Source organism: Puma concolor, chromosome E1 (assembly GCF_028749965.1).
Source record: "Puma concolor isolate L17-30 chromosome E1, mPumCon1.1.hap2, whole genome shotgun sequence".
Lineage (NCBI taxonomy): Eukaryota > Metazoa > Chordata > Mammalia > Carnivora > Felidae > Puma > Puma concolor.
Window position 1 is genome coordinate 63,539,754 of NC_141680.1, and position 16,812 is coordinate 63,556,565.

The 16,812-nt window shown below is 47.8% G+C and overlaps 1 protein-coding gene across 2 annotated transcripts in view; it reads left to right on the forward strand.

Annotated features, from left to right (window-relative positions):
* Nucleotides 1-16,812, forward strand: part of TBCD (tubulin folding cofactor D) — a 159,807-nt gene that overhangs the window by 8,089 nt on the left and 134,906 nt on the right. Inside the window, exons 3-7 of one of the 2 annotated variants that reach the window (XM_025927753.2) lie at nucleotides 1,685-1,782; nucleotides 2,858-2,959; nucleotides 5,799-5,945; nucleotides 8,112-8,167; nucleotides 11,108-11,240. In XM_025927753.2, the coding sequence (XP_025783538.1) occupies nucleotides 1,685-1,782; nucleotides 2,858-2,959; nucleotides 5,799-5,945; nucleotides 8,112-8,167; nucleotides 11,108-11,240 (536 nt within the window). The remainder of the gene's footprint in view (nucleotides 1-1,684; nucleotides 1,783-2,857; nucleotides 2,960-5,798; nucleotides 5,946-8,111; nucleotides 8,168-11,107; nucleotides 11,241-16,812) is intronic. The other variant, XM_086688345.1, reaches the window with a different exon arrangement.

A 16,812-nucleotide genomic window follows, 5' to 3' on the forward strand; every position in this document is an offset into this window, starting at 1 on the left:
AAAAAAATTTTTTTTAGAGAGAAGTGGGGGAGAGAGGCAAAGGGGCAGGATGGGGGGTGGAGAGAGAAAGAGAATCTTTTTTTTTAATGTTTATTTTTGAGAAAGAGAGAGCGAGTGAGCAGGCACTGGGGAGGGACAGAGAGAGGAGACACAAAATTGGAAGCAGGCTCCAGGCTCTGAGCTGTCAGCACAGAGCTCTATGGGGGGCTCAAACTCACAAGCTGTGAGATCATGACCTGAGCTGAAGTCAGGCACTTAACCCACTGAGCCACCCAGGTGCCCTGGGAGAGAGAATCTTAAGCAGGCTCCATGCTCAGTGCAGAGCCTGACACAGGGCTCAATTCCATGACCCTGGGATCATGACCTGACCCAAAATCAAGAGTTGGACACCTAAACGACTGAGCTACCAGGCACCCCATCCCCCATTAACTCAGTGCTTCTTGGTAGTTGTTCTTACCTGGCCTTGTGGAAGACTTGAGGGGACCTCTGTAGATGACTGGAGCTCATTCTCTGCATACCTTTCTCTTCATTACCCTGTCCTGTGGATGGTAGCGGACTTAGCCTCCTTGAACCTCTGTCTCTGCTCTGCGTCCCCACTCCCTGTACTGAGTTCTGCATGTCACCTCCTGGCAGACAGCCTGGGCAGCTGTGGATCCCAGTCCGTTTGTTTCCTTGAACTGCCTGTTCCAGTATCGCTGAATATATATTTGTCATATATTTGTCTAGTTTTCTAATTTTTGGTGGTAGGGCAATTCTGTATGAGTTACTCCTTTATAACTGGAAGCAGAAATCTTTTATTCTGCCTTATTACATTGGTTAGAATGTGATTATCACTAAATCATAGTAGTTGTAGGAGGTATCTTCTATAAAGCACAATAGTAGATATTGGTTTGACATAGAATAATTCTTAAATATGAGAATATTTCTCTTGCATTAAAATTCAGAAATTTTTTAAAATGTTTAATTTACTTTTGAAAGAGAGCTTACGCGCATGCTTGTGTGTACTCATACAAGTTGGGGAGGGGCAGGGAGGGAGACATAGAATCTGAATCAGGCTCCAGGCTCTCAGCTGTCAGCACATAGCCTGACATGGGACCCAAACCCACTAATCGTGAGATCATGACCTGAGCTGAAGTTGGATGCTTAACCAACTGAACCACCCAGGCACTCCTCTAATTTTATTTTAAGTAGACTTTACATCCAGCGTGGAGCCCTTCTGCATTTTAAAAGCAAGGATGAATGTTGTGAATATTGTATTCATTCTGTGCCCTTTTAGAAACTGTTAAGATAAAAATGTTTTTCGGGGCTCCTGGGTGGCTCAGTTGAGCATCTGACTCTTGATTTTGGCTCAGGTCATGATCCCAGGGTCATGGGATTGAGCCCCACGGCAGGCTCTGTGCTGATCCTGGAGTCTCCTTAAGATTCTCTTTCTTCTTCTCACTCCCTTTCTCCTTCGCCGCCACCCGTGCTTGCCTGTGTGCTGTCTCTCTAAAAAAAAAAAAATAAAGTAAAATAAAAAAAAATGTTTTTCTTCTTTTGCTCTATTGATACTCGGATTACACAGGTTTACTAATACTGAACCACTCTTACGTTTGTAAATCTGTTTTTTCTTCTGGCATTTTGTTTCAACATCATACTAATGTTTAATTTTGTAGTAAATATTTTGCGTATGTTTTTTTCCTAGAATGGATGATGAACTTGTTGTTGGATATAGTACAAGATAAGACATCTCCAGCTGACCTCATACATCTGGCTTTTAAATTTCTTTACATCATCACCAAGGTAACATTTACGTAGCACTTTATAGCGGACAGAATACTTATGTACTTGGTTCAGAAATTACCTTCCAAATGTTATTTTTCAGGAAAGATGGTTCTCACACATAAATTGTGGGTTTCATTTTTTTTTTTTTACCACACCTGGGGAATCAGATGTTAGTGATAGTGGTTCTGGGGTCCTTTGGCTGAAACCACGTCTGAGATATTTAACGTCTCGCAGTTGAATAGATCAAGCACTACCTAGGTAGAAAAGACATGGGGGAGGGGCAGAGAGGAGGGGGAAGGGGAGAGAGAGCCAACTAATTCAGAAAGTCTCTTACAAGGAGAAAGTGGACAAGCGTGGTGAAAATGGAAGTGCTTCTCAAACTTTAATGTGCAGATGAATTTCCTGGGCATTTTGTTAACAATGCAGATTCTGAGTAAGCAGGTCTGAGGTGGGGCCTGATAATCGGTATTCTTGCAGACTCCCAGGTGATGTGTGGGTGCTGGCCTACAGACTTAACCAGTTGCAGTTTTGACCACGGGAGTGACTCACAGCCATCTGGGGGTGGGTTTTGGGGGGCTACTTGGTGGAGCAGTGCCCACTGTGTGGTGGAAAGAGGCCCTTGGCCAGTGAGAGAGCTCCATGGGGGGGCTGCCCTGTGCGTACTAGTCTGTGGTCTGCCGGCTCAACAGGTAGAGCGCAGGGTCTCTCCTGAACGCGGGGCACCATTGCATTTATGGAAGCCATAATGAACTTGGGGACCTTTGAGGTTTTCGAGGACTTATTCCTCATAAGTGTCACAGGGCGATTGTATAAACAATGTAGAGGGAAAACTTTTTAGTTTGTAGCATATCTGTGTTTCTGGTGAAGCACATTTGATATTTGTTAGTCAAGGGGGGCCAGAACATGTGAATGGATGATGTAAGAAGCAAAGATAGCTGTGTTTACTTACCAAGTTGTATCACTGTGATGTGACACAATTCTCTGATCACTGGGTGGAGTAGGTGGTGATCTTTGATGATAGAAGAAAAAGATAATTTTGTTACTTTCTGTGTTTTCTAATTATGTAGTAATTCAATGTCTTTTTATCTGGTAGGTTCGAGGATATAAAACATTTCTTCGTTTATTTCCTCATGAAGTGGCTGATGTACAACCTGTTTTAGATATGTTTACAAATCAAAATCCTAGAGACCATGAAGTGAGTGTGATTTTCTCCTCCTTTTCACTCCCACCCCTCTCCCTCCTCTCTTCCCTTGTTTGCTCCACTCCTTACTGGGAGCTTTATCCTCCTGTTTCCTTCAGTTTTATGTTATGCTGTTTTGTGTCCCTCTCTCTCTTTTCTTTATTCTTTTGGCTTTCTCTTTTTTATATGTTACTTTAAATTATTTCGTTAAAAAAAAAAAATGTTTGTTTTGAGAGAGAGTGAGTAGGGGAGAGGGGAGAGAGAGAGAGGGTGAGAGAATCCAAAGCAGGTTCCACGCTCAGCAGGAAGCCAGACATGGGGCTCAATCCCATGACTGTGCGATCACGACCTGAGCCAGTGTCAAGAGTCAGATGCTTCACTGACTGAGCCACCCAGGTGCCCTAAATTATTTCCTTTTATTTTTTTATTTTACTATTTTATTTATTTATTTATTTTTAAGAAAGTTTTACTTATTTTTGAGAGAGAGGGAAAGAGAGAATCCCAAGTAGGCTCCATGCTCACCATGGAGCCCGATGCGGGGCTCGATCTCACAACTGTGAGATCATGACCTGAGCCGATAGCAAGAATCGGACGCTTAACCAACTGAGCCACTCAGGCACCCCAAATTATTTCCTTTCAAAATATGTCTTTATAAAGAAAAAAAAATATGCTTACATTCAGTGTGGTGAAAAGTATGTCAACCATCTAGATTTTTAAACTTGAAATATAATTATGTTGGGGGTCCCTAGGATCACCCTCAGGTTTGATGATTTCCTAAGACCACTGTAGGACTCCACAGGTAGTTGTTCTTATGGTTGTGACTGGTTCGTAGCAAACCCAGCAAAGGGAAAAGGCATATGGGGTGAAGTCTGGAGGAAACAGGGAGCAAGCTTCAGAGTCTTCTCTCAGGTCACACAGGGCACTTGTCATTCCCCCAGCACTGAGTCGTGTGTTGCCCATGTGAATGTCATAGAGACCAGTGTGCAGGAATTTTCTTGGGGTTGGTTACGTGGGTACTCTGCCAAACATGGACTGAAATTCCAAACTCCCAAAAGGAAAGCGGGTTTCAACATAAACCACATGGTTTGTACAGATAGTCCAAGCACAGAGAGTCCCCCTTCCCTGGGAATGCTGGGAAGCCTCCTGAAGTTCAGGTTCCTAGCTGCCCAAGGATGGCCAGCCTTGTTCGCAGGTCCCTCCAGGGAATCAGGTTGCTGTGGGAGTGTCCTTACGCACGGAGCACACGGTTCACAACTGCATCACCCAGGGAGCTGTTTCTGAACGTGCCCAATCTCAGCTTAGATGTAGGGGAGCATTTCCCCAGCTCCCCGAAGGGATTGTTCCAGGGCCAAAGTGGAATCTTGTTTTATTGACTACCTAAAATAAGGGCACTCCTATTTATTTATTTATTTTAATTTTATTTTTTATTTTTTTAAATTTACATCCAAATTAGTTAGCACATAGTGCAACAATGATTTCAGGAGTAGATTCCTTAGTGCCCCTGACCCATTTATCCCATCCCCCACTCCCACAACCCTTCCTGTAACCCTCAGTTTGTTCTCCATATTTATGAGTCTCTTCTGTTTTGTCCCCTTCCCTGTTTTTATATTATTTTTGTTTCCCTTCCCTTATGTTCGTCTGTTTTGTCTCTTAAAGTCCTCATATGAGTGAAGTCATATGATTTTTGTCTTTCTCTGACTGACTAATTTCACTTAGCATAATACCCTCCAGTTCCATCCACGTAGTTGCAAATGGCAAGATTTCATTGTTTTTTTTTTTTTTTTTAATTTTTTTTTTTTTCAATGTTTATTTTTATTTTTGGGACAGAGAGAGACAGAGCATGAACGGGGGAGGGGCAGAGAGAGAGGGAGACACAGAATCGGAAACAGGCTCCAGGCTCTGAGCCATCAGCCCAGAGCCTGACGCGGGGCTCGAACTCCCGGACCGCGAGATCGTGACCTGGCTGAAGTCGGACGCTTAACCGACTGCGCCACCCAGGCGCCCCAAGATTTCATTGTTTTTGATTGCTGAGTAATATTCCATTGTATGTATATACCACATCTTCTTTATCCATTCATCCGTGGATGGACATTTGGGCTCTTTCCATACTTTGGCTATTGTTGATAGTGCTGCTATAAACATGGGGGTGCATGTGCCCCTTCGGAACAGCACACCTGTATCCCGTGGATAAATGCCTAGTAGTGCAATTGCTGGGTCGTAGGGTAGTTCTATTTTTAGTTTTTTGAGGAACCTCCATACTGTTTTCCAGACTGGCTGCACCAGCTTGCATTTCCACCAACAATGCAAAAGAGATCCTTTTTCTCTGCATCCTCGCCATCGTCTGTTGTTGTCTGAGTTAATGTTAGCCATTCTGACAGGTGTAAGGTGGTATCTCATTGTGGTTTTGATTTGTATTTCCCTGATGATGAGTGATGTTGAGCATTTTTTTCAGGGGCACTCCTCTTTAAACTGGAATTTGAGAATAGTTTTCTTTATTCTTAAGTGTTTTGCTTTTTTATCTGTTTATACTTTCTCAAAAGGCTGAATGTGTGCTGAAGGGTGCCAGTGATGAGAAGCCATCGTACTGATGTATCATGATTTTTCTTTGTTCATTTTGCTATTTCTTTTGTCTGCTGAAGTAGCCAGCTAAGTTTGTATGACAGAGGGTGTGTGTGGTGGGGTGGAGTATGGGAGGGGCTCACGATGGGGTGCGCTCCAGGCTCTGGGGTGACAGCATCTGAAGGGACTGTGGTTGCATTGTGTGGGCAGGGAGGGCAGTAGGACTGTGAGTGGGGCATGCGGGTTACCTCTGTGCTTGAAACAGGAGTCATTTTACTTTGATTTAACTTCTTAGACTTGGGAGACTCGCTACATGCTTTTACTGTGGCTCTCCGTGACCTGCCTGATTCCTTTTGATTTTTCTCGCCTCGATGGGAACCTCGTCGCTCCACCTGGGCAGATTCGAATGTCCACAATGGACCGTATTCTCGAAGTAGCAGAGGTAATCGTGATCCTGCAAATAGCTAGCTGCTAATTAGTATTCTTTTCCATTCTCATGCTGTCTTGATATTAGAGTTTAACTAGGTACACTTTTGACATTTATATTTCTTCAAGTGCTGTTACTCTTGCAGTGAGGTAAAATTCCATTTCGTAATTTATTTAGAAAGTATAATTCACATAGGAGTAAGGATGAATTAGAGCGAATTTCATTGTTTTGTAGGTAGTGCAAATACTACTCCGTTAAGCGTAGTAATGACGTACAAGAGATTTCAGAGGGCAGTTGTAAGAGAAAATGAAGGTCAATTTTAGATATAATTTTTAATTTTTAACATTATATAAATAATACATGATCAATCTAGAAAAACTAGAAAATAAAGCAAAGCAAGAAAGGTGTTAAAGCAGAATCCCTCAAATTCTGGTACCAACAGATAATGACACTTGTATATGTTTTCAGACTTTTTCTGAAACAAATGTTATGCATATAGATAAATTATCGCATTACCCTGAATTTGAGTGGTTATAGACAAATTATTGCATTACCCTGAATTTGAGTGGTTTAACACAACACACATTTATCATCTCACAGTTTGTGTGGGTCAGGAATATGGACGTGACTATGCAGGGCGATCTGCGTCAGGGTTCAGCAAGGCTCACCTGGAGCAGGGTCTGCGTCCGTGCTCTCGGGACTGTTGGCAGAAGCCAGACCATCGAGGGTGTTGGACCAAGGGCTTTAGTGCTTTGTTGGCTGTTTCTTGCCATGTGACATCACACCACCCCCCCCCGCCCCCCAAAACGTGGCAGCATGTTCTCCAAGCTGGCAAGGGGCAGGGTCTGCTAGCGAGACGGAAGTCACGATAACGTGTCACCAAGTCACAAAAGTGACGTCCCACCCCTTTCCAACTTCTCTTGTTGGAGACATGTCAGTGTGTTACAGTTCACACAGGAAGGATTATACTGGGTGTGAGCACCAGTGGGCGAGCTTGTTGAGCACCTGCTGTGTGCCAGACACTGTTCTAATCATCTTTAGTATACTGATCCATGTAATCGTGGTCGATGAGGTAGTTTACTCTTTTTTTTAAATTCTATTTTAAAGATTTAAAATTTTTTTTTTGTTTTTAAGTAATCTTTACACCCAACGTGGGCTTGAACCCACAACCTTGAGATCCAGAGTCACACGCTACACTGACTGAGCCAGCCAGGCGCCCCAGCAGTTAACTCGTTTTATCCTCGTTTTATCCTCGTTTTACTGAGTGGGCATCAGTCGAGAAAAATAAGTAACTTAGCTGGTTCAATTTCTCATAAACGGTGGGTCCAAATGGGAAGTCAGGCAGTTTGGCTCCTCCCTGTGCTCCACGCCCCCACGCTGCAGAGTGCCCTTGCTGTCCGTGCTTAGCGAGCCGCTGCTTCCCTGGGAGTGTGTGCTCAGTGTCCCACCAGTGAGCAGACATTTTCTCGTAACCTCTAAGGGGAAAGGTGCTCTGCCATGCCCTGGCTTTTAGCCTGTTCTCATACGGACGGACATTTAGATGGTCTCCAGCTGTGTTCTGTGAGAGGTGGGGTGATGAGGAGCCACTTCACACACCTCTGTGTACCCGTCTCGTATGTGGCGCTGCCGGGTGAGCAGCAGTCCACTTCTAGAGGTTTGGCCCTGGGTATGCGATTGTCCCCCAGAAAAAAGGTCTTTTGTGTATCATTTGGGACAAAGTTAGTTGAGATGAGAACTGGAAACTTTTTAAGGCAGGCCTCCAAAGAACAGGTCGTCGCTGGTTTTAACCCTGGGTGCTCTTCTGTCTGAGCGGAGCCTCCTGGTTCTGCATGTAACACACCTGCAGGTCCCGAGTGTGCTTCCTGGACTCTGTGATTCTTTGTTACAGTCGGGTGACACGTATGGGTTTCATTTTTGTGCTGTTTTTGCACGTGTGTGTTTGAAGGAGTGTGGCTACACGCCGTGTGCAGTGGGGTGCCTGCCTGTTGGGCTCCTGGCAGCTGCTGGCAACTGTGGTTTGAGTTTAGGGGGGGCTTGTGCAGCTTCGGAATTTGGCCTCTGCCTAGAAGCTTCGCCAGCCTGGGTTCTCTGGAGGCTGCTGCGTGTGGGACTGGCTGGTGAGCGGGTCCCGGAGATTTGTATTTTGTGTGTAACGGTGCCCGTCCTCGATCCTTTCTTTAGACCTACTTGGTTGTCAGCGACAAGGCCCGAGATGCGGCTGCTGTCCTCGTGTCCAAGTAAGTACCTGTTGGCCCCTCCCAGCTGTGTTGTTGATGTGTGGCTGGTGTGTTCAGAGAGGTTTTGTCTTACGTACTCTTCTGTGTTCCCTGTGTGTCTGTGTTACCTGGGAGGAGGTCTCTGGGCTGATGGGCCTGGGGAAGTCTTTCCTACTGCCCAATACTTGTCTCTTTCTTTGAGGGAGCATTGACACTGTTTGGGCGGAGGAGACCTCTGAACCTGATGGTGCTGGCTAGGGGCTCACGGAGGTCAGCTGATGGGCCCATCCACAGAGCACAGATTCACAACAGGGGGGGCAGGGCTCACCTTTGGGGTGGTGGCCGTTAGATGAGTCTTTAAAGGTCACCCGGCAGTGACCATAAACGCTGTGGTTTATGGAGATCGTGATATTGATTGGATCATTGTGGCTTAGGGTAAAAATCCCCAAACGTTCTCTGTTGACTAAAAATCAGGCTGTGCCTGAGGCAGGTAAAGATGAGCTGTGATGAGCTGGGTGAGATGACCCTAACAGCAGGCCTGGCTGCTCTGAAGATCCCCAGCGATGTGCATGAGGGCTATGTAAACTTGTGTCACGAGATGTGAGAACCGAAGGAAGCAGTTTTTCTAAGTTAATCTTTTGTGGCCTAAAATAAGTGCATGGAGTAAATAAATTAGAAAATTTGGCTTTCCCCTTTCTACATTTGTGAAAGTTGAAAATGGGTCTAAAACCTTCTGGCTGTTTTGATTGGGAAAACGGGCAACACCTCACTCAGGGTCCCCTTAGGCTTAGGTGTGAGCCATGACCTTCTTCCCCAAAGTGGGAGGAGAAGCCCTTAGTCTGTAGGGCAGTGGGGTGTGGGATGAGGGATTTGTGCAGGTGCCTGGCGCACTGTAGGGCAGGGCTTGAAGAGAACAGCTGACTGCAGGAGTGAGGGGCAAACATGTGAGCCCCCGGTGTCGCTTCACCTGGGGGAGGGTGATACTCACTGGACAGAGGTTTTTCGTTAAAAAACAGTTTCTTTTTAATTGTAAGAATAATCCTGTGTCTTGGAAAATAAAAGTATAAGGCGTAAAATCCACATGTACCTTCATCTCCCAGAGATGTGACTGCTTTTGCCTGTTGTCCTGTTGTCTGTCTGTGTGTCCTGTCCATGGGCATGTGGGCGCCCACGCTTGTCGTACCGGGTGCCAGCAGCTGGGCCTGGAGCTTCATCCCGTCTTCTTCCAAAACGCGATTATGATGTGAACACATTGCTGTTTCTGCAGTCCCCGGTGGGACACGTAGACTTACTGTTTTTTATTACCAGCAATACTGAGGGTTTGATAGAGTTTTTTTTTTAAAGTTTATTTATTTTGAGAGAGAGAGAGAGAGAGCACAGGAGCATCAGCATGAGGGAGGTGGGGAGAGCAGAGAGAGAGGATCCCACGCAGGCTCTACACTGTCAGCACAGAGCCCGACGCGGGGCCCGAACCCACGAACCATGAGATTATAACTCCAGCCGAAATCAAAAGTCAGATGCTCAACCAGCTGAGCTGCCCAGGTACCCTGAGGGTCTGGTAGAGTTATGTTGCCCTTGACTTTGTGGAGCATTGTGTTTGTAGGGGCTGGGGAGGTGAAACCCTCAACCTTTGTTCCCTCCCTGATGTCCTCCAGGAAAGGTGACCTGGGGACAGATCCAACCACTTGGTGGGACTCTGCTGCACCATTTAGTGGTCAGGATGAGTACATGTTTCACATAGTGGAGGCTGGTTTTCAGCACATTAAAAATGCTCTGGCCATTTTGCCAGGTGGTGGCTACATCCTGGTGCTGTGTAGCCAGCTTCTCAAGAGTGTTCTAGAATGGGCGGTGCTGTAACTGCATGGCTGAGCATCTTCTCATACACCCGGCAGTGGCTCTTCTGAGGGAAGAGAGGGCTCTGAGGTGGGAGGGCTTCTAGTTGGGACAGGAGCTTCCTGCAGGGATGCTGAGGTAGGTGCCGGGACCACACTGAGCGCTGCTCTGAGGTGAGCCATGACCTGGTGTGACATGAGGAAGAAATGGGCCAGAACGTCGCAAAGCAGGTTTGCACAGCATAAGTGCAGAGCCCCCCCAAGTGTGTTCTGTGGGGGGCATCTGGAGGGACTGTGAAGTCCTACCTCCTGATGCTTTCTGGTCCCATGTCTCCTTGAGAGGCTGCTCATCTCCAGCTGTCTCTTCATGTTTTCTGCTTGTTTCCTGTGTTCTGCCCCCAGAGTGGAAGCTGCCCTAGCAGAGTGTGAGCTTAACCTGAGCCCCTTTTCAGATAGCTGAGGGCCTGGCATGTGGACTGGCTAGAGAGGAGTAAAGGGGGCCCAGGCTTTGGTGTGGGGCTTGGGGCTGGCTGCCAGCTCAGACCAGGTGTGTTAGCGGCAGGTCCAGTATGTGCTGTCTGAGCAGATGTGGGCTCTGCATGGGGCTGTGCGGTATTGGGTGGAGGGGTGGAGAAGGAAGACCCATGGCAGATGCAGGGGGAGAGGGCCTTGGGTCTGCTGCTGGGCCAGACCTCGCCGTATGGGGGTACTGTGTCCCGAGGTGAAGGGATGGAGTTGGGCCAAGGAAAGGGAAGGGCTGAGTAGTAGGTGTTGGGGGGTGTTCCTGGGCACTGATGGTGACAGGTCAATGTGGTCCTGTAGTGTATGGGGCCTCAGGATGAGTGGGGACCCAGGAGGGATGAGATGGGGGTGGTAGGGCCTGTGTCTGACCTCAGAGAGGTCATGTTGGGGAATGACGTCCTAAGGGCCATGGTCTGGGAGGTGTCTTGGTGTTTTAGATTCGAGAGTGTCCTAGAGTGTGTGTCATGAAAGGAGGACATAATGCACATTACAGATGACAGACGTCCTGGCTTGGAGGGCCATCTCAGGGGGAGGATGTGGTGGGCCAGAAAGAGGTGAGCTCTCTTCAGTTGGGGCCTTGGTTGAACTGTCTGTTTCCTTCTGGCAGGTTTGTTACACGGCCTGATGTCAAGCAGAAGAAGATGGCAGGTTTCCTGGACTGGAGCCTGCACACTTTGACTCGCTCCTCCTTCCAGACCATCGAGGGGGTCATTGCCATGGATGGCACGCTGCAGGCCCTGGTAAACACTGCCCCAGGGGAGGGGACAAGTTCTCTTCACTTTTGATTCTGTTCTGAAGTAGCTTGAGCATAGTAAGAGATAGTGAACCCCCATGGACAGTACTGCCCTTTATAACCCGGGGTTGTCCTTGCATTGTCAGCAAAGGGCTTTCTGTTCCAGGGAAGGAGATGGCCTGAGCCAGCCTGCTGCATCACCACCAGGGGGCAGCAGTGTCCACAGAGCTGGGGCGGGGAGATGGGCAGGGAGGTGGGCAGGGCGTGCCCTCCTTGGGTTTCCTGCTGTGTAATTGTGTTATGGAGTATAATTATCGAATCAGCTCTGATGAAATAAGGCAGGTGATTTCACGTTTGGTTTTGTTCAGATACTCAGGGTGTTTGTGACAAGCGTGTTATATACAAAACCTGGCCCCCACCCCCAGTGCCCTGGTTGGTGCCCTCCCTGCCACCCTTCTCCACTTCCTGCTTCACCTGTCTGTAACGTTGCCTTTTCTAGTGCTAGTGAGGAGGACAGTCCCCAGAAAAGGGGAGGCCGCCCAGGCCCTGGAGCTATCCTCCTGTCCTCATGGTCCTTGGGCGTTGCTGGGCCCGTGCCCGCTCTCTGCTCTTTACCCGCCGCGGGTGAGACTTGGTTCTTGGCCTCATTTCTGAAGCTGTAGAATCCTGTGGCCCACTTTCCCGAGAGCAGGGCATTTTGGATTGTGTTTAAATGGAGGTGTTTGGACCCATGACTCAGTGTGATGTCATTTTCTTGGGTGTTGTCCTGTGTGCTTTCCTTGGCTGTCTCAGGTTGGGACAAGGTGTAGGGAGCCATGAGGGCCGGTGGAAAGTGGGGCTGACGGTGTTATCACCCAAGGGCGTGGGCACAGGATGTGGGAGGAGAGGAGATAACAGTGGGGTCTGCCTCAGGGGCCCAGGGAAAGCCCTTTTCTCACTGCACACCCTGCCCTGGGCACACAGGGCATGGACTGCCTGGCCTCTCTCAGGAATTTCCTTGGCATCTGTTTCTGTCCACATTGCTGTTGTCTTCACGAAGGACAGCCTTTCAAATGATGAGACTATTTCAAGACATTTTATAAAGAAACCTGGAAAAATAAAACATTTTCCAAATTCCTGTAGTCTGTTGAGGTGCTGTTTTTTTTTTTTTTTTTTTTTTTTTTTTTTAATGTTTATTGGGACCCCTGGGTGAGTCAGTTAAGTGTCCCACTTTGGCTCAGGTCATGATCTCACAGTTTGTGAGTTTGAGCTCCACATTGGACACGCCTACCTCTGGTCCCCCTCCCTTCCCCCCCCACTCGTTTTCTCTCTCTCTCTCAAAAATAAACATTAAAAGTTTATTTATTTTAAGAGAGAAACGTGAGAAGGGCAGACAGAGAGAGGGAGAGAGAGAATCCCAAGCAGGTTCCACACTGTCAGCGCAGAGCGGGATGTGGGGCTCGAACCCACGAACTGTGAGATCATGACCTGAGCTGAAACCAAGAGTTGGACGCTCAATCAAGTGAGCCACCCAGGCGCCCCTACGTTTTTTTCTTTTTTTTTTTTTTTGAGTGACGTGTTGTTTTTTAAGCTTTCTTTCAGTCTATAAATGAATGTGATATGTTGTATGATACTTAAAAAAAAATATTGAGTTATAAAGCACATAAGTACTTTGCTTTTTTTAAAGTGTATATTCAGTGATTATTTTGTGTATGCACAAGGTCGGACACCCATCACAACTATCCAATTCCAGAATATTCTCATCACCCTTAAAGGAAAACTCACACCCATTAGCAGTCACTCCCCATTCATCTCTGCAGCCATTAATCTAGTTTCTATTCCTGGATTTGCTCATTCTGGATATTTTATATAAGTGGAGTTGTACATGTGACCTTCTGTCACTGGCTTCTTTGATTTAGCATCATGTTTTCAAGGTTTACCCACGTTGTACCTGGTGTCACTAATTCATTCTCTTTATAGCCAGATAATATTCCATCGTACGGGTGTTCTTAGTTATTATGGATAACGCTAACCTGAGCTTTTGTAAAAGTTTTTGTTTGAGCATATGTTTTCAGTTCCCTTGGGTACATAACTAGTTTTTTTTTTTTTCTAGTTCAACAATTTCAGTATTTTTCTGTGTTTTTGAAGTCTTACTTTTTCTCATGGCCGCATACTTATCATGTTGCTGAGACGTGGGGTATCAGCCTGTGCCCTCAGGTGGCGCTCACTCCAGCTGTGTGTGGAGGGGGTGCTTAAAAAGGGTTTTATTGGGATTTTTGCTGTAATTGCTATGAAGGGAGTCTGTGCAGGGAGAAGCTGGCCTGCAGGGTCCCGGGCGGGGAAGGGGATCCGAGGGGGAGGTGCAGGGCTCACTTGTGTGTCTGTGAGGCTTTTGTTGCCTGAATCCTGGGGCGGGGGGCAGTGTGCATTTATGTTTTAGGTAATTTCGGTGGAGGAGGAGTGATGGGGTAGAGATGGTTTATTTGAAGGTTTAGGTGTAAGTGGGTTCCTTAATTTTTTGCCGTGAGTCATGCTGAGAAGTCTTAGGCCACGAGAAACAATTGGAAGGTCTGACAGAATGTAGCTGGAACCTGTCAGTCCACTGTGGCCTGCAGGGCAGAATGCTAGACCCGCCTGCATGTGGGCGCTGGAGGGGCAGGCACATTCGACTTAGCTTGCTTTTGTGGTTACCGTCCTCTGTTAGATCTTCTTAGCCCAGAAAGGAATTTGCATTTGGGCTGGGCTCCCAGGGTCTCCTGTAGCCCTTGCCCAGCAGCTGCCCCCCCCACCTCCCCCAGGAGCCACAGCTGTGTTCACATGCATGGGGGCAGCTGGACCATCAGGGTACCTAGGCTGTGGGCTGGAGCCTGCTGTGACCTTCCTAGGGACCTGCAGGCAGGTGAGGCCCAAGTGGCCCCTGTCTGGGCTGGCAGCCAGGAGGCAGGTCCCCCTTAGGAGACCACGGTGGGTCTGTGCTTACATGCCATCCTCGAGAGTTCCTGCTGGCTCCCTTGTCCCCAGACTAAAGTTCTTGGGGCTCCGTTGCTCTTCCTGGAGGCTTGAGAAGGGCATGGGGACCCCTTTACGTCCAGTTCTGCAGCTGCTTTGCCCATAGGACCTTTTATTTATTTTTTAAAATGTTTTTGATCATTTTGTTGCTTGTCTCTAGGCTGTCCCCAGGTTTTCTGTTTCTTCTTCCTAAGTGGGACTCATATGCCTTTAACAGCAAAACCTGGTGCTGGGTGGGAGAGGCTGTTGGTGTGTCCTCGCTGTGGGTCAGCGTCCCTCTCAGTGGAGAGGGCCAGCCAGGAGAGGGGCGGTGCTGTGGATTCTCTAGGCCACACTGGAAGTTCTATTTCTCTCTTCTTCCTGAGGAACGAGGAGATTTTCTCAAAGGCTTTTCCTGCCCCGTCTCCTAGCTGGGCACTGTGGCAGTGGCACGTCTGCTGTCTGGAGAGGCGCCCTCGGCGAGGTGGGCAGCTGCCTGATGGGGCAGCCCAAGTCCCTGGCAAGTGAGTAAATGGAGCTGCTGGGAAACAATGGCCTGCAGGGCCCAGCACAGCCTTTTAGGAGCCTTCTGAAGCCCCTGTGTTTCTTCTGGAAAACCTAGGGTCTTTTTGGAATCTCATGTCTCGTTTCCTTTCTCTTTTTCCTTTTCAAAGCAGTGATTAGGTCTAATTGCTGCTGCTGCCTCCTGGGCAGGAGGAAGTGGTGTGGGGTGCTGGGCTCTCCCAAGCGGGGAGCGGGTTTCGCCATGAGCTCGTCAGACCTGAACAGCAGAGGCCGGGCGTCCGCGGTGCATGATGAAACTTGCAGGTGTATTGTGCTTTCGGATTTCGTCTGTCTCCTTTGATGCACTTGGCTTCATTTCTATCCACCTGTTCATTAGGGCGAGTTAGGCAAGACAGGTGAACTTGTAACAAGCACCATCGAAACTAGGGTTTGATTTTATTTTCCTGGAAGCATGTTCCTCTTGCAGTGACGAATTATAACTCTTCTGTGGTGGGGAGTGGGAGACTGGCAGCTTCTTCACATCATTGGAAGGTCCCTCTTGTTTAGTCCTGCTTTATAAATTTTTTTTTAATGTTTATTTTTGAGAGAGAGCGGGCGAGAAAGAGGCAGAGTGCTAGCTGAGGAGGGGCAGAGAGAGTGGGAGGCACAGTCTGAAGCAGGCTTCAGGCTCTGAGCTGTCAGCGCAGAGCCCAGTACGGGGCTCGAACTCACAAACTGTGAGATCATGCCCTGAGCCGAAGTCAGACGCTTAACCAGCTGCGCCATCCAGGTGCCCTGAGTCCAGCTTTAATAAGCATTAGGATTATTGCAAATTGAGGAAATTCAGAGAAGGAAAACGCAGTGTTAACAATTGAAAACGGTCATCATTTGTATATGCTGTACCTCTGCTTCCTTATTGGTGGTTGTGCCCTCCTGGCTTTCACTGCTCAGACTGAAGAGTGTAAGGACTGACTCATGATGTGGGGTTTCTGTTCATGCAGTCCCTGTGATGGCTGGGACGTGGGTGTGGACTTTGAGTGCTGAAGACAGAGTTCTTACATACAAATATGGCCGGTGTGATGAGTCGTAACAAAACACTCTCCTCTGCCATTTGTTACGATTGCATCCTTCCTTCACAATGAGGGTTGTTTTATTTAGTTTATCATTGATGAAAGCATACCTCTCCTTAAAGGATAAAAGGTTTCATTGCTAACAGCCTTAAAAATCAGGTTATCCCATCTGCAGCACCAGAGTGTGTGAGGAGAAATACTGAAGCCACTCTGGTTTTGCATATAGTTTGAGTAAACAAGAGGAGTGTCTAGCCCAGAGTAGAGTGACTGTCGATCCAGCAAGGGCAGGATGTACCAGAAATGCATGTCCCGGGCTCCAGGGTGTGTTGGCTCTGCCCTTGGGTGCTTTTCTGCCCTGAGGGAGGCTGATCTGCTGTGGGCTGGTCCTGAGCCTCAGGACTCCCTGCAGCAACACCCGTGACCCGAGGCAGAGGTGAAGTGCCTTGCTCCATGCTCCCCACCTGCAGAAGGGAAATAACAACCCTCTACCTCAGAGGGTGGCGTGGAGGCTAATTAGTGCGTGTCACGCTCTTTGAAGATGTAGAGAAGCCACTTGATTATCCAAGACACTTCTCACGTAGGCTTTGATTTCTTGTAGGCTTCTTTGGAGAGTAGTGCCCTATGGTTTCATTTAAGGTTTAGTTTGGCCGGAGGACAAATGATCCAGATTGGGCTTTTTAGTCATGGCCCTTGCTGGGGCAGGGCTTTGGGTGGAGGAAGATACGGGAAGAACCATCTGACTGTATGTTTTCCTGTGTTGTGTGTGTGCACGTGTGTGTGCGTGCGCACATTTATGTACTGTTCACGTGCCCCTGTGAATCCGAGTGAAACAGGTACCTTCACTTTCCTTGTGGGTTTAAATCCATGGAGCAGCCAACTCTGATACTGTTTTAATTTCACATAACTCAGCATTTCACGTGGGGCCGCCAGTATGGTGGCATGAGTCTTGTTGCAACATGCATGGTGTGTGGCGGGCCTGGTTTGTACACCTGTTGTGTGAGGAGGCGACGTGTCCTGGACAGGTGCACGCTCGGAGGC